At 40.3% G+C, this 25925-nt stretch overlaps 1 protein-coding gene across 2 annotated transcripts in view; it reads left to right on the top strand.

The window, feature by feature from the left end:
• The window catches only part of Adam23 (ADAM metallopeptidase domain 23), a 147067-nt gene that overhangs the window by 80573 nt on the left and 40569 nt on the right, over positions 1-25925 (top strand). For both annotated transcript variants that reach the window (NM_001029899.2, NM_001393708.1), the window contains 11 exon segments: positions 3680-3752; positions 4520-4593; positions 6299-6364; positions 12356-12427; positions 14658-14821; positions 15636-15720; positions 16581-16671; positions 18573-18621; positions 20586-20685; positions 23972-24043; positions 24638-24727. In NM_001029899.2, the coding sequence (NP_001025070.2) occupies positions 3680-3752; positions 4520-4593; positions 6299-6364; positions 12356-12427; positions 14658-14821; positions 15636-15720; positions 16581-16671; positions 18573-18621; positions 20586-20685; positions 23972-24043; positions 24638-24727 (936 nt within the window).

A 25925-nucleotide genomic window follows, 5' to 3' on the forward strand; every position in this document is an offset into this window, starting at 1 on the left:
CGCTCTGGGAGCCTGGACTCCATTAGAAAAGCTTTCATTTCCACTGTCTTCTTTAGATAATTGTGTAAGAATTCCTTTCTGTTCCTAGAAATACTCAGTAGGGAAATCTGACCTAAACAATGTTTAGATGACACAGCATATAGTTTCCAGATGGAGAAGAAAGTGGTGTTTCATTGTGTACAGGTCAACAACCATACCGAGACACCCTGTGTTCCCGCCATGTTGTTTCCCGACAGCAGTCTTTATAGTCTAAAACAGCTGTTGATACTATATTGAAAGCTTACTGCAGTTTACACCCATGATTAACTTAATATCCTGAGACTCATAATGGGGATGAAAAGTCACACGTGACATTTCAGATGGTGGCACCCTCTGAAGGAGGCAAAGAGCCACCATGGTGAGGGAGAATCTTGAGAAAAGGCCGCAAGGAGATTGGAACATTCCCAGACCTGTGAAGATACAAAGGCTCTGGTATGGGTGGAGCTTGGCAGGTGAAGTCGTGACACAGTGAGGTCACAACAGGGAGGTGGTGAGACCTAGGGAGGGAACTTTAACAAAAAAAAGTTTTTTTGAGAGTGATGATCAGAATAATGCAGTCATTTGATGGGGAGCAGAAAATAGGTTTGGTGGGGCACAGGGTGTCATTATGTAGCCCAGGTCTCCTGAATGTCCTGTGTGTGCTGCCATGTCCAGATAGAAAAATTTAAAAAAATCTTTCTTTGAAGAATATAGTAATCACTGAGGCTGTTAAAACATGCATAAGTACATACATACACCTTAACATATATATAGTATATAAATATAAATGTATATTTGTTGTATATGAGCATTCTGTGTGTTCTGTGAGGAGCTCAGGAAAGAGCATCAGAGTTCTGGGAAGGGGAGTTACGGTGACTGTGAGTAGCCATGAGAGTGCAAGGGCAGCGAGACCTTCAACTGCTGAATCATCTCACCAACTCTGACTTTAGACTTTTGATACTAAAAGGCAGCATTTATTTTATTGTCTGTATATGTGTGTGTGTAATGTTTTTATATACATTTATATAATATAAAATATACAACATACACATATTTATATAATATACATTATGTAAATGTATGTTTCATTTATAATATAAATATATATTATCTAACATATAAGTAAAAGTAAAATTATATAAGATATTTACACACACGTTTATATGCATATATAAAACTATGAGGTAACTTTTCAAATTTGAGACAGAAAAAACATGGAATTGTACATGGGGATGGCGATATTTGAACAAGCCTGTAAGGGTTTTGATAAATAACTTTAAAACTTTCCAGAGAGGGGTGACAGTTTAGCCTCGATTAAGATGTTTTGATGAGTAAAATCCACTCCCTGTTCCCCGGTCAGGCAGATCTTACAGCAAAAGTGCCAGGCATTCAGACATTCAGCAAAGCACCTGAAGACTGGCTTTGAGTAACTGCTCTCTTACTTCCCTCACCAGAGAAATCCCCAAAGGAAAACAACAACAGTAAATCCAAAACAGTTCTCTAAGCTTTTGCATTTTAAGAAAGTGCAAATGGGGAGATTCCCAGTGCATCCATAATAAGCCCATTTTTGCAGGCGGGGTGGATTCATAAATGTGTTGTGGTGTCTGCTGAACTGCTAAAAGGGTTTATATACATATAAACCAGTATTATCAAAATGTTTAAGGAATTGGCGCCTCCTTGTTATAGCTGTAATTATAGCTGCTGGGGGTGGTGGTTCCCTGCCTGCCTCCTCCTGCCTCCCTTTGTTCTCAGAGTGATTTGCTCTCATTCTCACTGTGGGTGGGGGCAGAATGGGGGCAGGCAAGCTGAACGTGAGACTTTAAATTAGTTGCAAAAATCCTGTTGCAGGTTTAGGGGTGAATAGCACTGTGCTAGGTGTCTTTTCATCTGTTGCCAGAGTACAGAACGGATTAGACTAGAATTTGGATTTCTGAATGTTACATTATTATTATTATTGCTGCTGCTGCTGTTGTTGTTATTGATTTTAGCATGCTTTATAGCCAGTCAAGAGTGTGGACGGGATAGTTCCGGTGAGAATTCACATTCTATTGCAAGTAGAAAACAATTAGCAATATTCTTAATTATTGTTTTTTATCATACCTAATAAGGGCCCTTTAAAAAGCTATTTTTATGACTATAAAACTAATATATTAATTGAGTGTGATATACCATGCCTGTAATCACTGTAAACTTAGTGAAACTCCCATCTCAAAATAACAAAACAAAACAAAACAAAAATAACACCAAAAAAAAAAAAAACCCAAAAAACAAAAACCGGAAAACAAGCTAGGCATTGCTTAGTGGAACAGGACTAATTTAGTATGCAGAAGACTCTGGGTTCAATTATTAATATTGCAGAGGCCCCCAAATCTAGTAATATGTTAAACAATTTTGAAAGCAAAATAAACAATTAAATAATAATTATCCATCCCCCAAAATAATTTCTTACCACCTTTCAGCAAATATTCACACAATTTTTCAGTTGCATATTTCCATTTGTATTTTAAATAAATTGATTGTTTCATAGCACTACTTAACCCAATCATGCCTCTTTCTGAATCTCAGTATTTTAATTCATTTAAGTAGAACTGTGATGGTTGATCTTGGTTGTCAACTTGCTTCACCTAAGAAGAGGGAAACTCAGCTGAAGCTCTGTCTCCATCAGAGTGGCTGTGGGCGTGTCTGTGTGTCATTCTCTTCTTGCTAACTTATGTAGGATGGCCGAGCCCACTGTGGGTGGAACTATCCTTAGACAGTCGGGATAATATAGGTATCCCTGAGCTGTATAAAAAAGGCAGCTCAGCAAGCCAGAGGAAGCAAGCCAGTAAGCAGGGTCTTAGCTTAGCCAGTTCCACGGTCTTTGCTTCAGTTCTTGCCTCTAGGTTCCTGCTTGAGTTCCTGCCCTCATTTTCTTCCATGATGGACTGTAGCTTGCAAGTTGGAATGAGCTCTTTCCTTCTCGTTTGTTATGGTCAGTGTTTTATCATAGCAACAGAGAGCAACCCAGAACGGGGATCGAATGCAGACTACATGGGCTGTTTGTTGGGAATAATTTGGACAGTACACACAGGAGGACTGGTTGGCAGAAACTAAGCACTCAGCTCTTAATGTTTCTTCCACTTCTAACAATGTAAAGTGTCCGTGTAATTTCTAGGCCAAAAGATATGAATATTCTCAAGGTTGCTCATGGATATTATAAAGTCTCTCTTATGCCGTTACGAGTGATGTATGAGGACGTTCTACCTCGCAGCTGTAATTAGCTGTGGATGTCACAGTTTTTAAATCATTTACAAGTTGATGGGAAAATTGCAATTTCATCTTTTCAAGTTTTATGTTTTCAAAGTGTCTAAGAGCGCCAACGTCGTCTCACGCTGGTGGACAGGCACTCCTTTCTTACCCATCTCCCACTTGGGGCTTTGAAAGAAGCTGAGATTTCAAGAGAACTGACAAAGCAGTGCTGTGATCTGAAGTGGAGCAGTTGAAGGGCGCTCTTTCACTTAAAATTAGAGACTCAACAAGGCATACCGTCTTCCTTCTCATATCTCACGTCCGTGTAAAGGAAGGATATTAGAAGAAGCATTATGCAAACATGGTTCCAGGGAGTCATAGAGGTGTCTTCCTGTCTCACTTTTTTCATTTCCTGCAATTGTTTTTGTTTCAGAAAAGCACTGGCCGACCACACATAATCCAGAAAACCTTGGCAGGACAATATTCTAAGCAGATGAAGAATCTCAGTAAGTTTTAATTAAAATAGCCATGATACATCTGGGGCTGTGACTTGCAGACCTCTGTAGGTGTGCAGGCTTGCTGGGGAGGGAAATGGGTCTGAGGGCTCAGGTCGGCTGTGTGGGTGGGGAGTGCAGCCTTAGCTGAGCCTTGCGTGGGATGAGGCATGGAGTGTTGCTTCAGTGGAGATGACAAATGAGGCTCCAGCCTGTAGCTGAGCTTGGAACCTCAGTGCGGCCAAATGTAAATGACTACTGCAGAGCCAGGCGTCAAAGCTGGCTTTCTGATTTGCTCTTTCCCAGCCCTGTCGCACTACCTCCCCCATTCACCCTGCCCCTGAAGATTCTCTAGGATGCTGATGCTGGCAAAGGCTTCTTTTGGTTTCCTGCAGACCTGTGATACTATTCCTATATACTAATGCCCAGAATCTTTCATGATTTATACAAAGCCTTACGCCACCTATCGTTGTAAAGTCTAAAGTAAATTGGGCACACATAGTAGAGTTCTTAGGCTCTTGCTAAATGATTGTAGGTCAGATAACAATCTTCTAATCAACCTTGGGCAACTCACATTTTTCCCGATGAGAAGAAAAGCGTTTGAACTGTCTTTGTGAGTGTGAGATGTTGAACAATCAATGCACCGTTTCACTGTAGGCTATTTGGGCTCTGTGATGACATTTATTATTAATGGCACTGTTCCTTCATGTAATATTTGAAGACTATTCTCAATGGAACGCTGTCCACATCCATTTGATGTTAATTTCCCTCTTACACAGGCACAGATGGCAGTGACCAGTGGCCTTTGCTACCTGAATTACAGTGGCTGAGAAGAAGGAAAAGAGCAGTTAATGTGAGTGTAGCCTCGGGCCACAGGCTCCGCTCCTTGGCACCCCCCACATTCCATCTAAACTTTCCCCTTCATAACAGAAACAGCACAGAGAAGCCCATCTCTTGGGGATTTTCAGCTCAATGCTATTTATTCTTCCCTCCCTGTTAAGGACTCAAACTGATTACAGTGTACTTTGAACCCTGGTGTCACGTAAAAATGTGTTGTTTTAGGTCTGTCTCCAATGTGTTTTTCTTAGGAAAATTGGAGGACATTTTCTCCCCTTTTGGAAAAGCACTGTAGGGCTGGTAAGGTGGCTTAAGTAGGTGAAACTTGGTGTATCCTGAACTCCATGCTTGTGATCACCTGGCAGAAGGAAGGAGAGAATTGATTCCAGTAGTTGACCTCTGGCTTCCCCATTCATTCACCCTCCCCACACAACCAAACCAAAGCTGACAGACACACAGACAGACAATAAAGAGACTGTACCACAGCTTTAGAGGCAATCTGGTTCCTACAATGTCATACAGAACATTTCTGTTTAAAAAAAAACACTGGCTAATCAAGTTTATTTGTATTTCTTCCAAATGGAAAACTCTTATTATACCAAAGTTGAAATCTGAATGTGTTTTTTAGACCAGAATGACACAATGCCATCCCTCTTGCCAATATGACAGTGGGCTAAAAGTCTTGAGATTGCATAACCAGCAACTGTTGCATGCCTTTTATGCACTGATAAATGCACAGGGGCATTGTAACTAAATCTGCAGTAGATTAGAAGGCTGTAATGATTGGGACTGTTCAGTAATTATATGGTGAACGCCATGTAACCAAGAATTAATTCTACAGCTTATAGGTTACATTGTAATTCACTAGATGACTTAATGAGTAATTATAGCACAAATTATACATTTAAGATAATACTTAGTTGTATGTGTGTGTTAAATGAATTAGACCCCCCAGTGATCTAAAAGTTAGTTCAAGTTTGAATCATCTTCTCACATAATTTACATTGGCGTTATGATTATCACGAATACAACCTTTTTCTGTTCAGTTAATTAGAGCTCAGTGCTTATTCTCAAAGATGCAGTTGACTTGCACAGCCTTCCTTTCACTACAGTCTACCCCTTACTGAACTGTTACTCAGTACACAATGAGGAAGACCTGTCATCATTAGCTTTTCAACTATGAGAGGATACATGTGACCGTGAAGTAAAATAGTCTTTATTCTTAAAGTGTTATCTGTCGGCGTTTGTTCCTGTGAGGGGCTGGAGATTGGAAGTCTGTCAGATGCCCTTTATTCCAGTCCTCTAATTCTTATTGACCACCCTGATGTGATTTCAGAGATGCCTGCTGTTCTCTTGAGAGGAATTTAAAGTGAATTCCCTTTGACATTTTAAGTAAATGTGAATATTTTATCATTATTACCATAGAAAAGAAAATGCATTTATTTTAGCTATCATGCCATGCCTTTTCCTTTAGAGTGATTTTACATGGAAAACCACACAGAAACCCCATGACCTATTTCTCATTTCGGTGAGTAGAGATAGTGACACTGCTTCTCTAGCTTCTTCTTTGTTCAGTGACACTTTATAGTCACATGTGAACAGTTGCTTTACCAGGCACCTTTTTTGGCCATCTATACAACAGGCAGTGAAGAGTCCTGAAATTCAAGGCTTAGAGATACTTTATGTCAACCACTGTTCTAACCATTTTTTATTTCCTTTAGCCATCGCGAGGTGTGTTTGAAGAAATGAAGTATTTGGAGCTTATGATTGTTAACGATCACAAGACGGTAAGAATATAGAATTGTCGTTGTCTTAGTTACTGTGAAGAGACACGATGACCAAGACAACTTATAAAGGAAAGCATTTCATTGGGACTTTGCTTACAACTTCAAAGGGTGAGCCCATGACCCACTTGGGCGGGGGGGTGTAGTGCAGCACACGCAGGCAGGCAGGCAGGCAGGCAGGCAGGCAGGCAGGCAGGCAGGCATAGGGTTAGAGCAGGAAAGGCACTTCCTCCAGCTAAAGACCGAGCATTCAAATACATGAGCCCGTGGGGGCCATTCCCATCCAAACCAGCACAGAATCCCGATAGCTTGTTAAACAAGACATGCATTTTACTTTAACTATTGTTAGTAGTAACTTAATAAAGTCCAGATGTCTAGACACAAGCATTTGGTGGCTCTAAATGAGCACGGTGTTCCTAGGTGAAGAGGAGACCGAGACTTTATGGAATTTTGACAGCTCCCAAGTTACCTCTTTAATAGAGATTTATAATGGGTAGATTTACCAATATGATGCTTTTCACTTATGCTTGTTTAAAATCCTTGCTCTCAAAAAAATAAAATCCTTGCTCTCTACTTTTCACATCACTATTTTATCCCATGCTTTTGTGTGTGTGTGTGTGTGTGTATGTGTGTGTGTGTGTGTGTGTGTGTGTATCACATGCGAGGCTCTGAGTTCAATCCCTCTGCACTGAATATACAAACAAACAAACAAATGAAACATCTATCTAAAGAGGCCGTTTTTAAACCAGTCATTTGTTTTACTAAATATTGATAATATAAGTAATGTGTTACACCTGTGAGAGTAACATGTGTTGCACTCCGGTGATGCTTGAGGGATGTGTGGACAGAAACACCACACTCACCGTCCCTGTTCTCCACTTAGTGATTTCCACTGTCAGCGCCTGAGCATCCTGTGTCAAGGCTGTGCTCTGCTGTGCTGGGTTCCCGTGGTTCCCATGGTTCCCGTGGTGTGCTGGTCAACCTCTCAGATACACTTCTCTGGGGCTGGCTCAGCTCAGTGTGTCAAGCTGTTGGAGTGGGACATTAGCTGGAGCTGGGCATGGATGTGACTGTGCGGCTCTTTTGTGCCTTCTGCCTCAGGCCTCTCCATGGCCACAGCCCCAGTCTCATCAGGCCCGTGGTTATTTTGTCACAGCTATACAGTTTAATTCTAAAAATTGTTGATTTCACAAAAGTGGACTTATATTTTTAAAGACTCCATACTTAAAAGTCAGACGTGGGACAAGCCCTTATAAAATATTAGAATACAGTTTTAAGCTTCAGTAAGTCCTCGTTATTTTAAGGGAATCAAAGTTAGTGAGCTACATGATAAAGTTGCATTTTGTACTAAATTGACAATATGAAGTTCCATTCAGCTCAGTCTGTTCAGAGAAATCCTTGAAAGTGTATATTATGAAAGCTTTGATATATATATATATATATATATATATATACACTTTTATTTGAGTCTTTTACCTTAATAGATATTTAAACTAATTACCATTAGTTACTAAGTAATAATTCAATTGTGTTGAAAATTATTCCCCCCCCATAGAATTCTTTTTACTTTTTTGTAGACAGACTTGATTTTCTGTATCAGCCTTTAAATAAATTTCTTGAGATATAAGAGTAAGAAGGAAAAATTTTTGGAATTACATATAACTTAGGAGAAGTCTTCCCTGGTAAGGAAAACCAAGTGTTCAGGTGGTGACTTGTGCTAAGAGAGGCTTAAATCTGAGTTTCTGAAAGGCGTTGGTTGGGCTGTCTTCCTCTGAACCACTGAAAATTCTAACGATTTTCCAACTACTTTACTTTTCAAACCTGATGACTGTGGCAAGTTGTGAAATTATGTATTTTAAAAGACTGAGCTTTTCCTGGCATCATTTATACAAATCTTGTAATGTATAGATAATTTTATCATATCTACATGCAGGACATACCGGTATACAATGTGTTGACTATGCACAGTGCAGTTCTTCCAGATGAGTAGTTGAGAGCATATTTTATTTACTATTGGAGTGTGTGTGTGTGTGTGTGTGTGTGTGTGAGAGAGAGAGAGAGAGAGAGAGAGAGAGAGAGAGAGAGAGAGAGCATGCACAGGTGAGAGAGCACACAGGAGATAGTACCACAGCGTGCCCAATTGTACAAATAGTGCAATAGCACCATTCTCAAAAATATTGCTCTCTGCAGAGAAAACCTTATTTGCTTGTACCACATATTTTGTAATAAAAAATCACCGTCTTATTTGTTTTCAACATTTATTTAAATGTCAATTTATTATTGTGTGTGTATGTGTGTGTATGATGTGTATGATTGTAGGCATGCATGCTGTGGAGGTCAGAGGTCAGAGGTTTGAGGTATCGGGCCCCTTGTTTCTGCTGAGCTGTTCTCTAGACTAGCTAGTAATTCTGTCTCCACTTCCACGTCTCAGCATCAGGGTGCCCGGATTGCAGTGGGACGCCACCACTTGTGGCTTTTTTAAAAATATGGTTTTATACAATTGAACCGATGTCAGGCTTGCCTGGCAAGTGCTTTTACCCACTCAGCTACTCACCAGCCCACATTTTTTAATTAAAAAAGAAATCCAAGTTTTTTTTAAATGAACCTTGCTTGAGTTTTCATTTCAGTATAGCATGTTGAATGAAAACTGAGCATGACGTCTGAATGATAGATTTTGGGGACATGTATTTTTTAAAATGCAAACAAACAAATGACAAACCTTGGTTTTTGAATGGTGATAATGCCTAAGATAGAACAAAGCTATGGGAGAGTTTCTAGCATTTAAAGAATTATGGTTTTGGGCTAATAGCACTAAATAATCCCTTTGCTATAAGACCAGATTACATTCTATCTTATAGTCGTCCCAAATAAATAATTCATTTTTAAGACCCCACATAAGAGTTGAGAAAATCTCCCCCTTTTGAGGTAATCTTTTATCAAATGGAGTTTTAAGATGTAATCGCTGCAAAGATGCAATAAATGGCTAGAGAGCAGAGTACCGCACCTCGGTGCCGCAAGCCAGACCCAGCCAGGCTAAGTGAATACGTCTGGAGACTGCTGCTGGGCTTTAGCGTCCCACCGAGGAGCCCCATCTCGCGGTGTTTGTACTGTGCGAGCCAGCGGGATTTTCTAATTCTTACCTTCGGGTTGAAAATAAGGTTCAGCTTTAATTGTTTTCAAAAGGGCACATTTCTTAAGGGGCTCATTTATCCAGGAAGTGAAAGCCAATTTGCCGGCTTAAATGGAAATGGTTTTCAGTGATCAGAAAATGTGAAGGTAAGTTTTATCATAAATGGAGCGCGCACATTTTTCTTTATTTGCCAAATTAGTTCTCATTCATGCAGGAAATGGAAACATTTTGCCTACATTTGCATTCGAGCTTCCCTCTCTAATATTGGACGCCTGAAAAATTGCACCTCTCGTGTTTTGAACAAGCAGCCCAATTACCAGAGGCTTTCAATTAGAAAGGAAAAAAAAAATCTCTCAAGTTTGTAGAAAGCATCTTGGTACCTAGCTGGCAGAACCTAATTTGTGAGCAATTATGGCTTGATAAAAGTCTGCAAACATTTCTTTGAGCTGCTTAAGCTAAAAATAAATATTAAAAAACTCCTAATAAAAAATTGGCTGAAAAATTTTAAGGCGCATGTAAGGCATGTGTTTTGCTTGCATTACTGCTGCATTATTAAATATGAACCAATGCGGTGCAAATCAGCAATGACTCAAATATTTTTTCAATTAAAACCTCATTTGGTTTTCCTTATTTAAAAAACCACAGTATATTTTTTAATGGACCAAACGAATTACAGATTTTCATCAATAATCCTGACTTGTTGCGGAGGGCTATATAGTAAGCAATAGTTTATAATTATTTCATACGAATTATTAACAGAATAAGTTAAACTCTTCTCCTGGCTCAGAGTAGGACAAACTTTGGTTTCAGCCCCATAATAAGTTATCTGAGGATAATATAGCTCACTTCATGGAGTTGTGAGAAGTGGATATTTGTTGTGGGGGGAACATAGTTTCTCATAGATCCTGGGTGCCTAGTGAATGGAGCTTCGAGTTAATACGAGTAGTGTTGTTTTCTTTATGGCGCTGGGAACTCAAAATCTTCTGCTTACTAAGCAAGTACTCCATCACTGAGCTTCCTCCCCAGCCTTGTTCTGCCCTTCTTCTCTTACCAACACTGAACACAGACAGTCACCACCACCACCACCACCACCACCACCACCACCACCACCACCACCACCACCACCACCACCATTTGAGAACAGTTTTTGTCTCTTCTGGTTTCTGTGGCACAGTAATCCTTCTCTCTGCTATTCTAATTGTTTAATATCTGACCCCTTCGATCATGTTTGGGAATTTAGGTTCTGTCAAATGCTCTTATCCTGATGGAGAGCTTCCAGCTTCTAGCTCTAAGTCAGATCATGACTTAAGATCTCTGATCCCTAACTTTAGAGCTTTAGACTTCTGAGTTCCATACTGTGAACCTGATTTTGGGGGGGTACCGAATAGAAAGCTCACATTTGGTAACCCTAAATCACAGTTCAAAGTTACTGGACTGGTTCCAAAGTGTCTTTTGAAACCCATGTGTTGGATGGAGAGACGGCTCAGTGGTTATGAGCACTGGCTACTAGACCAGACGTCCTGAGTTCAATTCCCTGCAAGCATAAAATGATTCTCAACCATCTACCATGGGATCTGGTGCCCTCTTCTGTTTTGCAGGCATACATGTAAACAGAGTAATCATCTACATAAATAAATATTAAAAAAAAAGAAACCCATGTGTTAGGAACTGTTCTCAAATTCAAATGGTGGTGGAATTCAGATCCTCAGAAGGATCTAGGATTATGTGAAGAGGAACAAAACCATGATTTTTATTTTGTATTAAATATTCTTAATCTTTCTGAAAGATATAATCGCTGTAATAAGTATAATTGATAACAAATTTCAAACACATGGCATGAAAGAATCACCGGTTTAAACCATGTCTTTTTTTTCCCCTCATGGTTATAGGAAGAATAGTAGCCTTATACAGCGGTCCAGGGTGTGGTGTTCCTACAAGCGACTTAAGCAAATGTCACCTCTTCAACATATGTTAAATAAAGTGTCTGACTCCTTGATAAAAATCCAGACCCTTAGTGGGAGTTGCCGTCCAATGGTAGAGCACTTGCTCTACAGTGGTAGGGTACAATGTCTTGGATTGTGTCTCCTGCAAACAACAACTTCCCAGAATGAATGTCCCTAGACATTTTGTTCTGTTCTTGAAATTTACTTTGTGCAGGTCTTTAACTCTTGGGAGCAAGAGATCTTCCTACCCCAGCTTCCAAAGTGCTGTGATTATAGATGTACACTGCGGTTCCAGGTCCCCAGGTTGACATATAAAATTATTTTGATAAATTTTCTTAAATAATTAATTATACACAGCCATTGTCGTTTGGCATGTGTCCTTTTCCATTTTGACTCCTCTTTGGCTTTGGTTATGTAGAATAAAGGCCTGCTCTAGGAGTGGCATCCTCAGCACAAAACTTACTAAATGCAGGATAAATACGTCCTGTTACAGACAGTGCCACATGGTCTTGACTTGTGCTTGGCCTTGAGTTTAAAGTGAGAAAATTGTCCACATGAGACTAGTTTTTGGTCTAAACCCTCTCTAAATGGTAGAGGTTCATTTTTATGAAAGCAAAAGAACCACTTAGTAGCTGTAAAGATTGAATTAAAAGTTGACTTCGAGGGACAGAATTTCTGTGCGCTCATCTATTTTACTGCCTAGGTTTGCATTGTAAGGAAAGGAAAAAAACCAAACAACAAACAAACAAAAACAAAATAACATCACCGCATCCAGCTTGGTGCAAACCAGTTTCTGACCTTTTGATTCACATTTCTAGCATCTCTCAGAGGTTTCTGTTTATATGAAATTTTTGACATTGAGTGTCCATTAGGACCTACAAGTGACTGGTCTAATTTTTCTCCCCCCCCCCCCCCCCCCAGTATAAGAAGCACCGCTCTTCTCACGCGCATACGAACAACTTCGCAAAGTCTGTGGTCAACCTTGTAGATTCTGTAAGTAGCCTGGGTTTCTTGAGACTTCTTTTCATTAATCCAAAAGGCATGGTTTATATCTCTTTCTCGATGTTCAGTGATCATGTTAGCTATTTCTTGGATAAAAGGAAAAAAAAATGTATTCATACGTTCCCCTGGCGAAGAAACTGCTGGATGGAGAGCTTCGTAAGAAAACACCATCAGCGCTTCAGAGTTCCTGGACTTCCCGAGAAGCTTCAGCGTTGTTTCTTTCTTCTAAGCATATTGACTTTCATTAATTATCAGTTTAATTCTAGGTATCTGTGGGGTGCAGTGGTATAATTCGATACATGTGTACGGTACCTAATGAGCAAATCAGAGTAGCGAGCGTCGTCACCTCCTTAAACAGTGAGAAATTTTTATTAACCCGCAGTAATTGTGTAGCATTGCCTCTGTTATTACCAGAGTCCGTGGGGGATAAAGTGCAACGGAGAAGGACCGTAAGGCCTGGAAATTATTCTCAGGAAATGAGACTTTATTAATAACTGCTTGAGCTTTTCCTAAATATTTTGCACAAGTAGAGAAGTCCTAATGGATTGAGACAGCGTGTGCTTAGGGGATTTGGATGGATGAAAATCTCAAGGCTGTGGTTTCATTGTCTTAGTTCTCCCACGGTGGAATGCTTCAGGCTTAATTTCTAGTATTCTAGGTGATAGAATTAGGTGTCATCGCCACACACAATAATTTGGAACAATGAAATTCTGCTTCCTTCAGAGGGGTCTGACCCTACATATCCTCGCTACTGACGTGTTTTTCCTCTCCTGCCACTTCATAAGTTCCAAAGAATGGTCGTTTAGATTTCCTGCCTTGGTTAGCAACCACCCAGGGCTGAATTTCATACATTATATTCCAATAAATAATTCAATTTGAGTTGCATAAATTAATTTATATATTCTAATGTTAAGTGCTACTTTGTTAAGCTAAATATTTTTTTTAAATCTTGTGTTTATTGTATGGTCCCTCTTAACTGTGAAAAAAAATCTTTTTTTTTTTTTTTTTTTATAAATTGCCAAGCATCTAAACGCTACTCACTCTGAGGATCTGCCTTTTAAACAGCCCCAAACCACCCGTCATGTAAATATTCATAACATATTCTGTGCACCTAGCATATGTTATGTGCCTCATAGGCACAGCTGACAAAATTGTAATATGAGTTGATGTGCATAGAATATGTAATATAAAATTAAGGCTGAACCCCTGAGACTGGCTTACATCTGCCTTATTACTTTCCTTTAATTTCAGCTCTTGTCAATCTGCTCACAGGGAAGCTGTAACTGGCTATGGAAAAGAGAATCTTAAACACATCTTCTCTCATGCAAAAGCAATTTATCAGGCAGCGTCTCTGTGTTAGTCATCCTTTTGCATGATTGAATAAAATCATACTTTGCAAAATTTAATTTTTAGTTTATGTTATATTTATAAAATCCTGGAGCTGATCGTCCATTGCAGAAATATATTTACACTTAACTTTTTTTTTTTTTTTTGTGGGAAGCCATTATGGCTTCAATTTGATGCTAATTTCTTTATCGACTGTCTTCAAAGACCGTTCATTGGTTTCCATAGTTTAAAAGTGAGGCAACTTGGCAGCTCTCGTTGAAGTTGCTTGATTCTGTGAGTTATTTATTTGGCCCAAAGTAGCGAGAACAGAATAACAAGATATGTGTGAGTGATGTCACTCTGAAGTGAGAGTGAGATTGGTGACTCAGATCTGTCCCCCCAGCCCCCGCACTTGGCCTCAGCTCTGTGATTCTCTCTGAGAGTTATTATATTCTGTAGCAAGGCAGCTGTCCTGTTTGATGAACTGTCCCAAGCCTGCAGGCTATATTACACTTAGAGTCTCTGTGTCAGGCTCCGGCTTGTTGTCTCCTGTGGGGTTTGGAAAGGTTATTTTGCTGAACCCTGTTGACAGTGCAGGTCCTGACTTGAGAACCTTGACATCCCCACATTCTCATAATGTGCCGGGCCACTGAAAATGCTGAGATGGGGGTGGAAATAATCTTTAAGGAGAACAGAGAATACAGAGTTGTGTGTTTTTTTTCTTCTTTAATTTGGCTCTTGGAAAAGAGAAAGGAGAAGTAGATTCTGTATGATTAGCTAATTCTGACCCCATGTTCTCTCCCCTCCCCCACCTCCCTTCCGCTGACTGACTCACTGATTGTGCATGTTTGACCCAGTGTTTTCCTCCTGCACCTGTCCTGTTGTATACCCCCAGATTTACAAGGAACAGCTCAACACCAGGGTTGTCCTGGTGGCTGTAGAGACCTGGACCGAGAAGGATCAAATTGACATCACCATCAACCCCGTGCAGATGCTTCATGAGTTCTCCAAGTACCGGCAACGTATCAAACAGCATGCAGACGCGGTCCACCTTATCTCGTACGTGTTCCTTCAGGCTCTTATTGCGGTTTTGGCTTGACATTTATCTTTCTTCCACGATGATCGTATCAGTTAGCTTACACACTAGGGAGCAGAGTTGCTGTTGATACCATTCTCTGGTCATAGCGGTAGAATTCCAGGGGTAGGATGCTGTGGTTCCAGGGCCTCTGGCTCCTCTGTCCAAGCACAGAGCTATCCTTAAGGTCAAATCACAACCCAAGGTGCCCCTGGTACTGTTGCCTTCCCTACAGGCAGCAGCCTTGGAGAAAGGCAAGAGGGCGCTCCTTCTGTATGGTCAACATCTGTAGAACAGGTTTCTTGAAAGCTTGAGTTCATTTGCTTTGCACCAGTTGGCTAGATCATTGTCACATGACCACACCTAGCCATAGGAAGTCTAGAAAAGCACCTTTTTAGACAACCATTGAATGCAGGTGTGTTTCTTTCTGTCACTAAGGTAGATGGTCATTCTCTCTTTCCACTCTTCCTCTTTCCCCCTCATGGCCGGTTTCACATCTCCCACTGTGGTTTTGTCCTGCAGTCAAACCAAGCCAATACACTCCTTCTTTCTGTCTCACCTCTACACTTTACCCACCTCCTCTTTCAGCCTTTATCAATTTATAATAATCAGCCATAGATATTCTTTAGTAGAAAAAGAGTCAATGTGTTTATAACAGCATAGATGGAAATCTATTTAAATACAGGTTTGTTTTTTTAATTTCCTGTTAGGAGTGGCTCTTAGGGTGTCTGGCAAGGGAGAATTCATATGTTTCAGGAGTGTTTATTTGGTTTTCTGACACTATCTTGTTTTCTTAAGGCGTGTGACATTCCATTATAAGAGAAGCAGTCTGAGTTACTTCGGAGGTGTGTGTTCCCGCGTAAAAGGGGTTGGTGTGAATGAGGTAAGTTTCATAGTTTCTGTACCTAGAGTTCTGTCTTTGCAACTGACTTCATTCTTCATTAGGCCTCTGTGTATAAACCCTTCTCACACACATCTTCAGTGATGACATTGAGGATGTAGTGAGTGGCTTAGATCAGTAAATGGGGCCCAGAGTGACTCCCCAAGTTCACACTGACAGCTATGGATAACACCATGGTAGTTTTGCACTCTTACTACCTGAAAATCGGCTCAGAGATTTTTAGGTCTATAGCTGAGATGTTAAGTGTTTATAAACTTACCAATCTTTTTTCTTGTAACTCCTTTTTTCTTTTTAAGTTTTTGAACGCTTTCCTACATATACTAGAATTAGCTCATTTATATAAAAAAATTTACAGATTACGTCTTGTCTCTATATAAAATTTCATTTTCATATTTTTCCACCTTTGCTTGGTATGAATTAAAACAAGTGTTTTTATAGAATCATTGTTTGGGTACCTTTATCATGAAAAGTTTTAATTGAAAGAAGAACTCCAAAGCCTAGCCAACTATATCAGAATTCTGGGAGCACTGCAATAGGTCTTATTAGGCGGTCTTACTTGTTCAATAGGAGACCTTTCTTGGCATATTTGAATATGTTGAGTTGGAGCACAGTCTTGGTCACTTTGATTTCCTGTTTCCACGTGAAAACTTCCTGTTCTGAAAGATGCTTGAGGGGCTGCACAGTCTCAAGAGAGAATGATTTAAAGAGACCACGCCATCTTTAGACATTGTAAGGCTCTACTTAGGGACTTGAAATGATATTGATACCAATGAAGGAGTAATAACTGGTTTTGTTGAACTCTCTCAAATTTTTCACACACGTTTTCAACTCTGAAAAACCAGTACGGTCTTCCAATGGCAGTGGCACAAGTGTTATCGCAGAGCCTGGCTCAAAACCTTGGAATCCAGTGGGAACCTTCGAGCAGGAAGCCAAGTATGTACACTGACCTCTTACTCCAGTCCCCCGATGTTCTGTGTGTATAATGCACGCCCAATCACTGAGGATGCTTTATTTCTGTGTCACTGTGGTTTAATCACAGTGGATATCTCATGCCTTAAAAAATAATCTTGACCATCTTAAGATCAGTATTAGGCAATTGAGGGGAAGACATTTCTCTTTCAGAATCCATAAGCTCAGACCCGGTCAGCTCTTTCTTACATGGAGAACGTTGAGGTGAGGTGGGGTGACAGTGATACTGATATGTTCCCTGATTTAGCCATTTGAGCATAGACACAGAATGCCAGATACAGCTCTGTGGAGAGTTTATCACAGATGCAGTGCACTGGGAACGAGATCTACAGTACACAAGGAGCTCATATTTAAATGCTAACCACACTGATACGATCACATCCAGAAGGTGAGCCCCCGTCTCCCCTAGACAAAGTCTGCCACTGTCCCTTTAAGCTTGGGATGTGTGGGAGTGGGACACAGTTGTCCTCTGGTGCAGAGGTAGGTCCAGGGGGGAAGCTCATTTATGGCCCCTGACCCATGCAGCACCAAAGTAAGACAAGGAACTGTGTTCTAGTTGATTTGATGAGAAGAAGAAGGACTAACTTTTCAAGTGGATTGAGTACTGAGGGACCATCAGACATTTAGAAGCCCATGGAAATATCTGGTTCCTTTTAAAATCAGGGTAAAGTCCATATCTCATTTCTTTTAAAGTCAGGATAAAGTCTGACCCAAATTACAGTCCCCCTTGTGTGAGCACGGTAGTCAAATATAATCTTGGTACATTTTGTAGTATAAGGCAAAGCATCACAATGGGACCTTATGGAGAAAGAGAGCAGCATGTTCATCCATTGTTCATTTAATGAGAAAATTGCTGAAATGCTCACCCTCTCATTATCAGTGTGAGAGCTAGGAGTATAAAGCCTCTCTTCCCACCCAGGCTTTCCCAGAGAAGAAAAGAAAAATGCATTATCTCGCATGCTGTCCTCCGTGTGATTGACATGCAGTACTGTGGAGAAGTAGAACAACACCCGTATCCACGCTCCTGAGTCCCCTTCTGGTTCATTAGTGACCAAATCCACACCATCATGACAAGCCCCCAGCCACCCTCCACTAATCTCTATCAACTTCCATTTACTAAGACCTTGCTCAGACTATTTGCTTTCTCAAGGAAGCGGCCACCCCACTTTAAAGTTTCAGAAGCTGACCCAGATAGCTCAGAATCAGGAAGGAGAACATTGGCTTCCATGACTTAGTTGAGAGTCCTGGAGGCCAGTGCTGGGGTCAGCTGAGATGTTATTGGATTGAATGGTGCAGTAGGATAGAATGAGATTGGTCCAAGTCTCTGGCTGATCCTGGCACTGACTCCAGCAAATTGAATTTCATTCTTTAGCTGCCCTGTGTCTGAAGGACTTTGGTGACATTGTGTGGTATTCATACAAATCATCTGGGAATGCCACCTATCTGTGAACCCTAAAGCCATGCTGGGAAATAGAGAGACACCACTTCCATTTTAAAGCAGACACCCCCACCACACCCCCTGCCCCAAAAGCTGAGTATCTTCTCTATAGGACTCTATCCTAGATTAAAACGTAGACTAGAATTCAGCCTTTTGTTTCTAGCCAATGAATGGTACCACTAACTAAACATTGGGTTTTGGAAATCTAATCGAGGTATCTGAGTAAAAAAAATGAAGAGAGGCCCAAGGTTTAATTTTTTTCCCCCTCAGGAAGCAATCTATTCTCCAGGCATAAGGACCCATTGACCTAAACGAAATAGAGGGGTCTTGATACTCTGTATTGAGGAAGTTTTTCAGGAGCTCGTGCAAACTGAAGCTGTGACTTTGTCTCCCTTCCTCCTTTGTTGTTCTCGTTTCATTGGGCTAGAATGTGAATGCATAGAGTCCTGGGGCGGCTGCATCATGGAAGAAACAGGGTAAGTCTGCATCACTCTCGCATGTGATGTATGCCCGTTGTAAAAATTGCCGCATATATAATCATTAGAGATACAGTCTCTCAGGTACTGGTCTTTTAGGCTAGGCACTTAGTATAAATTCAATAATTAATTGTCTGATATTTTAAAACTGACAGTGCTAATTCACTTTGTGTTTTAATTTTTAATCTAAGGTTGGGGAGAAAAGTGAAATGTATTAGCTACTTCTGTTTATTAACCCTTACAGGAATCACATGACTAAAAGCTTCTGCATTTAGTGGAGGCATTAATCTTTTAATATATTTAGAATAAAAGCAGATGGTCTACCTGAAGCAGCCAGTGAAAATCAATTCAGTCATCCATTTACATTTTTAGGAACTTATAAATACACATTTATGGTAATAAATTTGTAGTATACTGTCTGTAGCGTCAACAGAGCTTTTTTTTTTTAATTAATTCAGAGTTCTAGTGCCTAAACAAAAGAGTAGCCGAGTGGTAGACAGTCAACATTACTTCACTTGTCTTTCCTTGGTGGGCACTTGTGCAGCCAGCCCAGCTGTTCCATAGCACTAGAGGCCTGAATCCTGGTACCACTGTTATGTCCACGAGATTCCTACACTACGTAGGCCATTGCCAGTAGGCATCCTAGGCTACAACCCACTTGTAGTCATGGTGAGAGTTTTCTTTCTTACTGTCTTAGCTCAGGCCAGAGAGCTGCACACTGAGAATTTCTGGTCTTAACCATTGTTCTGCACTGACGTCAATGAAACCATCTCCTTCCCTGGGGACCTTTGTTTCTTCTTCCATGGAGAAGAGGAAGTTTGTGCAGTTAGTTGTTACCCCCTGTGACGCCAGAGAGCATTCCTAGAAATGCAGTCTAAATGCTTGCCTTTCCTGGCCACATTGTTTGTGCTCCAGAGTTGAGTCCTTTATGATGATGCAGGCTTACTACTAAGCCATAGCAGAGTGCCATTTATATATTACTTTTGTATGGTGATACTATTGCCTTTTATACTGTCAATTTCTAAGTGAGTTTTGGATTGAATACTCATAGGATGTAATAAACTATTTGAAGTTAATGTCTATTTTCTCAGAGATGTATTTGGTATACTTCTTGTAAGATATTACTGTCAGTAGAGGTGAGTTTTAATTCTACATGTACCTCATACATAAAACTATTCTATTATATCCTAGAATGGTCTATTACAGACATTCCCAAGGAACCAGTGTGTATGATTTAGCTTAACCTTGACGTGTGTATGCTATTCCCCCGTGTGCCGGCATAGGGGTCTTAATTTGATTGAATAAATCACAGAGAGGTTCATTTTTTATTCATGCTAAATCATGAATATTGCTCAATAATTGTATTTGAAATGAAGAATAAAAAGTCATTGCTCACGGGAGCATTCCTTAATTCTTTTTCGCTGTGGGCATACACACTAATTACATATGCACGTATGATCCGGCATGATCCCACGCATCCTTCAGGGTTTATTCATTTACTTACATTGTGAATTGTTGAAGCCTGGGTAACACTGTCTGTAATAAATTGACCTTCTAGACTCTTCTCTGAAAAACAAGATCTAGTAGGCTGCTGGACCCCTTTCTTCAGAACAGAGTAAGAGAAAGTAAGGTTGCCTCTACTGAGACATAATAAATAAAAATAATCAAACTTTAATACCTAGCCTTGATTAAGATCTTGTAATAAGCCTTCCAAGCGCAGTGTTTCTGTCAGGATGGTTGGTAGCTTGGGAGTGACCAAGCTCCTAGTCCTGTGATGGTTTTTATTTTCCTCTCTTCTATGTACTCCACCCCATAAATGTAGCCATTTGCACCCAATACAAATATTGCTAAGTATTTGTATTGATCCTTCTATATCCAGAATGAACTTTTGGTCGTTTTTTATTTTCTTCTCTGATGATTGCTTTTGTGAAATTCTCTACATAATTGGTTCCTTGTTTCTTCAGGGTGTCCCACTCTCGAAAGTTCTCAAAGTGCAGCATTTTGGAGTACAGAGACTTTTTACAGAGAGGAGGCGGAGCGTGTCTTTTCAATAGGCCGACTAAGGTTAGTGACTTAATTTTCCAGTAGTAAGAATGAGCCAAACATCAGAGACTTCTCGGAAAGCAGGTCTTCTGTCACACCGTTTAATGCGGTGCTACAAGCAATCTCCCTTTCCCAGCTTCCCAGACGCTGTAAGTTCAGGTAGGAGCCACTAAACGTGACTGATCAGGGTTCAGTTATGGAGAGCCTCTGCGTGCTCAAGACTGAGCAAAGATCAGATTGGGGGGTCAGTGTTCAGTGCTCGCTTGCAGTAACCCAAAATGCAAAAATTCTCCAGAATTTTATGTTGGTGTTTTCACCTTTCTGCTAAGACGTAGGGAGTCAGAATGGAAAGAATTTTTGCTAACAATCTCATTTAACCTTGACATTCCTTCTGGAGACTTAGTTTTCTTCTCCTGAGAGTGTCACTACTGTCCAGCTCTAACTCCTCCACTTTCTGGGGTGATCTGGTCCCAGGCAGAAAGCATTACTGACGTCAGCCAAGCAAAAAGCGGTCTTGGTCTAACATTTGCAGGTTCCATAAATACCTCAAGTATTTCTACTACATACTTCCCTTCCCCTGGAAGCCCACGCTGCCATTAGTGGTTCATAGGAGTATGTATAAACAAAATTGCAATTCCTCAGGCACAAATATGAAGAAAATTATACATTTCCAGAAGAGGTTTTTAGGAGTTTTCAGAAAACATATTTGACAGTAAAACAAGATTTTGAAAATCTTCATTTGGCCCTCATGATATAAATATTTATTTCTTGCTGTAGAAGCATGAAATTGTTTGATTATAAGATGTGCTCCAGTCCCCTTGACATGGAGCACAACCAATCATCAGACCTTCCTAAAGTTCAGCAGAGGCAGCATTCTCAAGCTGACAGGCTGATGCTTTTGCAGAAGGCTCTGTGTCTTTATAGGAGCACGCTTGGAAATGAAGCAGGCCAGCAGTGGAAAGACAGAACTGGCACTATTAGAATAACACCTCACGTGTCAGATAGAGTTCATTTGTATAGAAAATGTTCGATACTCTGCAAATTTAAAGAGTGGCAATATTGTGTTGACCTTCTCTTTAAAAAAAATCAGTCACCAAGGCAAACAACGGATAGACTAATTTATTCCATACTCACAAAAGAGTGCTACAGCTGGTGTCGGAATGGAAGCTTGGAACCTGACATCCCTGAGAAATCTCAGTAGAGCGAAAGCTCTGTAAATCTCAAGAGAACTGAGTTTTTCAAAGTGACTTTGCACCATTAAAATAGGCTGCTGGTCTTTCCTGGCAGTGACCGCTGGGCAGAGAAAGCAGGAGCCTTCGAGGCATCTGAAATGAGTGAGGTCATGAGTGAGGTCTGTAATGAACTCCTGTGAACTTCTGGCAGTTTTGAATTACACGGTGCATGGCTAGTGTTACCTAGCCTTGCAGCTGGCAGCTAGTTGTAAGCACTGTGCTTGAGGAGACAACTCCAGCTTGTTTGGAGAGGTTAAGGTCTCTGGGATATACACAAAGATCCATTGTTACATTTCTCAGATTTCCTGGAAGCAGGAAGAAAATTATCCCGGTAACCTGGGAATTTCACACACACACACACAAAAAAACACTATGTTTACATATTCAATTTCAGAAGTTAGATGTAGGATAATTTCTCCTTTTAAACTACAAATTACAATGATCAAAAAAGAATCCAGTAGTGAATCCCAGTAGAGTAGTTTGTATGTATATGCCAAAGAACTAAGTTTTTATCCCTCGTGTCTTAGTCAGTGAATAGATGCATAGGCATGTGTTGCTTGTTATTTTCAGTTTATATGCGTATTTTCCTCTGCTTCAGAAATCTTCCCAGCTGCTGTGATGTACATCTGGTTTGAGATAGTGACCAGTTTCAGGAAGGGGGAAGAACCCAAGAACTAAAGGATGGGAAGCCTGGTACCAAGCATTGGTCATTTTTCCACTGTCCTGCCTGCCAATCAAAGTAGCTCAGAGATTAGCACTGCTGACTACCAACTCGGCTGGAACATTTCCTTACTTCTTATAATAGTTCCTTCCTGGAAGTAGTAGAACCAGGTCTTCCTTGTGTAGACTCAGTGGAAGATGAGTGCACGTGGCTGCTGGGGGCGAGCTCTTTCCCTCATGTTCATGGCTCTGAGCATTTGTGTTGAGGGGTACTGTTCCAGACTCCCCTCCTCTTACCACATACACCCAGAAGTGATGATCATACCAGGGAGATCCTGTTCCAGCCAATAGGATATAGACACGTTTGCCATGAGTAAAATATTTTTTATCCAGAAACAAGTTCATGGCACCACTGGGGGGAATATTCTAGAAACTTCCTCTGCTATGAGTCCAGCAACAACTGAGAGATTTTTATTGGTTCACACGTCTGTCTATACGTTAACTTAACATACTTATTTTTTTTCTTTATGAAACTAAATTGGGTATTAAGAGATTGGGTACTTGCACATAGTTAATTTATTGAAATGTATAAGTTACTGAATTAATTGTATGTCTACTCACAGATAATTCAAGAAATGCAGTGATGGGACTTTGAGCCAGACATTGCAGATTTCTTTTTAACGAGTGTGATGGATTCGAATCTCTGACAACATTGTTCTAAGCTTATTGGCATTTCCTTAGTTGTACATCTCACATTTGGTTTTGACTGAACATATTTATCTTTCTGACAGTTTGAATGTCTTCTTGGCTGCCTTTAGTCAAGTCAGCAAATTAGATATCTATGAGTCTTATCAGGAATACATCTTAGCTCCATTAGAAAACACGGAAAGCGAAAAGTGATCTATTTCTCTTGACAGATTAGCTTTATAGTCACTGATGCTAGAGGTTGTCTCTCAAGACCCCACCAAGGAAATCCCCAGAGAGACCACCTTTTTTCTAACATAATTTTACGAGTGTTATTAATAAGCAAATAGCATTTCGCTTATTATGTATATAGCATGTGTAAAATGCATAGTAGTAAATGAGAGGCTGGAAGGGTGGCTCAGCGGTTAAGAGAACTTGCTGTCTTTTCAGAAGACTGGAGTTTGGTTCTCTGCACTGACACTAGGCAGCCTATAACCATTTGTAACTCTGGCTCCAGGCGATCCAATGTTCTTTTCTGCCCTCTGCAGCTACCCACATGCATGTGTGCAGACACTTACATAGCTGTACACAGAACGCATAAGTAAAAATGAATATAAGGTAATACTAAATCCTAGAAGAATCATATGGTACAGTGTTTATGGCCAGCTTGCTGTGTGGATTTTCTACAATAAATTCAAATGCGTTTCTTTGCTTTCTCCAATTTCTTTCAGCTGTTTGAGCCCACGGAATGTGGAAACGGATATGTGGAAGCCGGGGAGGAATGCGATTGTGGTTTCCATGTGGTAGGTATAAGAAACTGTCTCTACTCTTAGCTCGGTTCAGCTCTGAGCTAAGAAGAACAACCGTAGAGGAGCAGGTATCATTCATTGTAGGGTCACTGCCTTCGTTTTGTTTTTTTTTTTTTTTCTGACTGCTATGATCAATGCTTTGTCCCAGCTCAGACACGTAAGGATTAGTCATGTTGTTGTTGCGGCTGTGTTGAAAAGCTTAATGGATTGTTCTAATCAAATTCCTGACCTTTAAAAAGTTAATTCAGAGCTCATATCCATCTCAGGCACCTTGTACAGAATCATGAGCATTTTCCCGTGCTGCATTTATTTCCTTTTCCTTTATGAAACAAAACCTGGGTATTAAGAACATGATATGGTCACCGAGGCACGTATAGGGTGCCCGTTAATGAATAATCATACTCTTGGGAGATCACTCTGCTGAAAAACGTGGCAGGAGTCTGTTACCATTTAAAGTGATTGATTTCTCTAAAATGTTAACGTACTGTTTATAGAACTCTTGTCATCTGATGCATAAACTGCACATGGAGGGAATATGGGACAGGCAGTGGTGTGTTCCTGGTTTACTCAAAGGACTGTTTTCTCTAGGAATGCTACGGAGTTTGCTGTAAGAAATGCTCTCTCTCCAACGGGGCCCACTGCAGTGACGGCCCCTGTTGTAACAACACCTCGTGTCTTGTGAGTCCCCTGGAAGTCTCATCTTTCTTCCTGTTCCTTGACAAGTTAGCCAAGCGTCTCAGTATGTCTGTTGAGCTTTTGAGTGACTGGAGACACATTTATGCATGTTAGCTCAGCGATACTGGTCATTTTATCAAGCTTCTGTGGACCACAGCAAGTGTCTCTTCTGTTATTCCCCATCTACTTTCCTATCCTCCCAGGCTTCCTCTAGAGGGTGTATCCACCCCTACAGCCTCCAAACTAAACAAGTTACCCTATCAACAGACGAACAGATAATATCATAGGACAGAAGAGGAACAATTCTGTTGGTCTTTTAAATTGCACAACCTATTGGCAACATTCATTTTTTAAAAAAACTTACCCTAATTTGTTTTAGGTATATAGTATTAAAAACTAGTGCTTATATCTTCCACTCGGCCTTTTTTGAATCTTATAAAGTCAAGAAAGCCAGGTGAGGAAATACTTACATATGGTCACATGTGTACATGTGTGTGTGTGTGCATGTGTGTGTGTGTGTGAGTGTGTGTGTGTGTGTGTGTGTGTGTAGGGTCTTCTACTTTCAGTGACTGACAGTTCTTTTACAAAAGTCATTTTAATATCCCTTTTTCTCATGTCAGATCCATGACATTTTGAATAACTATAAAAACTACATGATTTTATTGCATTTTTCAATATCAAGGGAGATTCTACATCATGATATTTTAAGAGATTTCAGCTTAATTTGTGCTCGCTTTATATTGCCTACCAAATGATAAATTGCCTGAGGCTAATGAGACTTCATACTTTGCCCATCCTGTGCCAGACAAACCAAATGTTTTGTTCATCATAGGCAGTCATGGGTGTCTCTAAAGGTGATTTATATGAATTCATTGTGATTCTGTTGTGTGTATTTATCTAAAGCAAGATTAATACTCAATCTAATGGACAAATTAGCTATAATTGGACACACACACGTATGTATGTATATAAACATATATAAAATTTGTCCTTCAGAGAGGTCTTAAATGTTTAATGACAATTTTTGTTCCTTCGTGTTAAGCTAAACGAGTGTTTCTTCTTTACATAAATCTCATCACATCATTTTCGTACCTCAGTGTGTGGAGACAGTGGATTTTACAGTCTGCACACTTAGCGCCTGTTTGATGCTCACCTCAGTGTAGGGTGAGCTTCTGAGCCTCATTTCTAGCCTGCAAAGGTT

Source organism: Rattus norvegicus, chromosome 9 (assembly GCF_036323735.1).
Source record: "Rattus norvegicus strain BN/NHsdMcwi chromosome 9, GRCr8, whole genome shotgun sequence".
Lineage (NCBI taxonomy): Eukaryota > Metazoa > Chordata > Mammalia > Rodentia > Muridae > Rattus > Rattus norvegicus.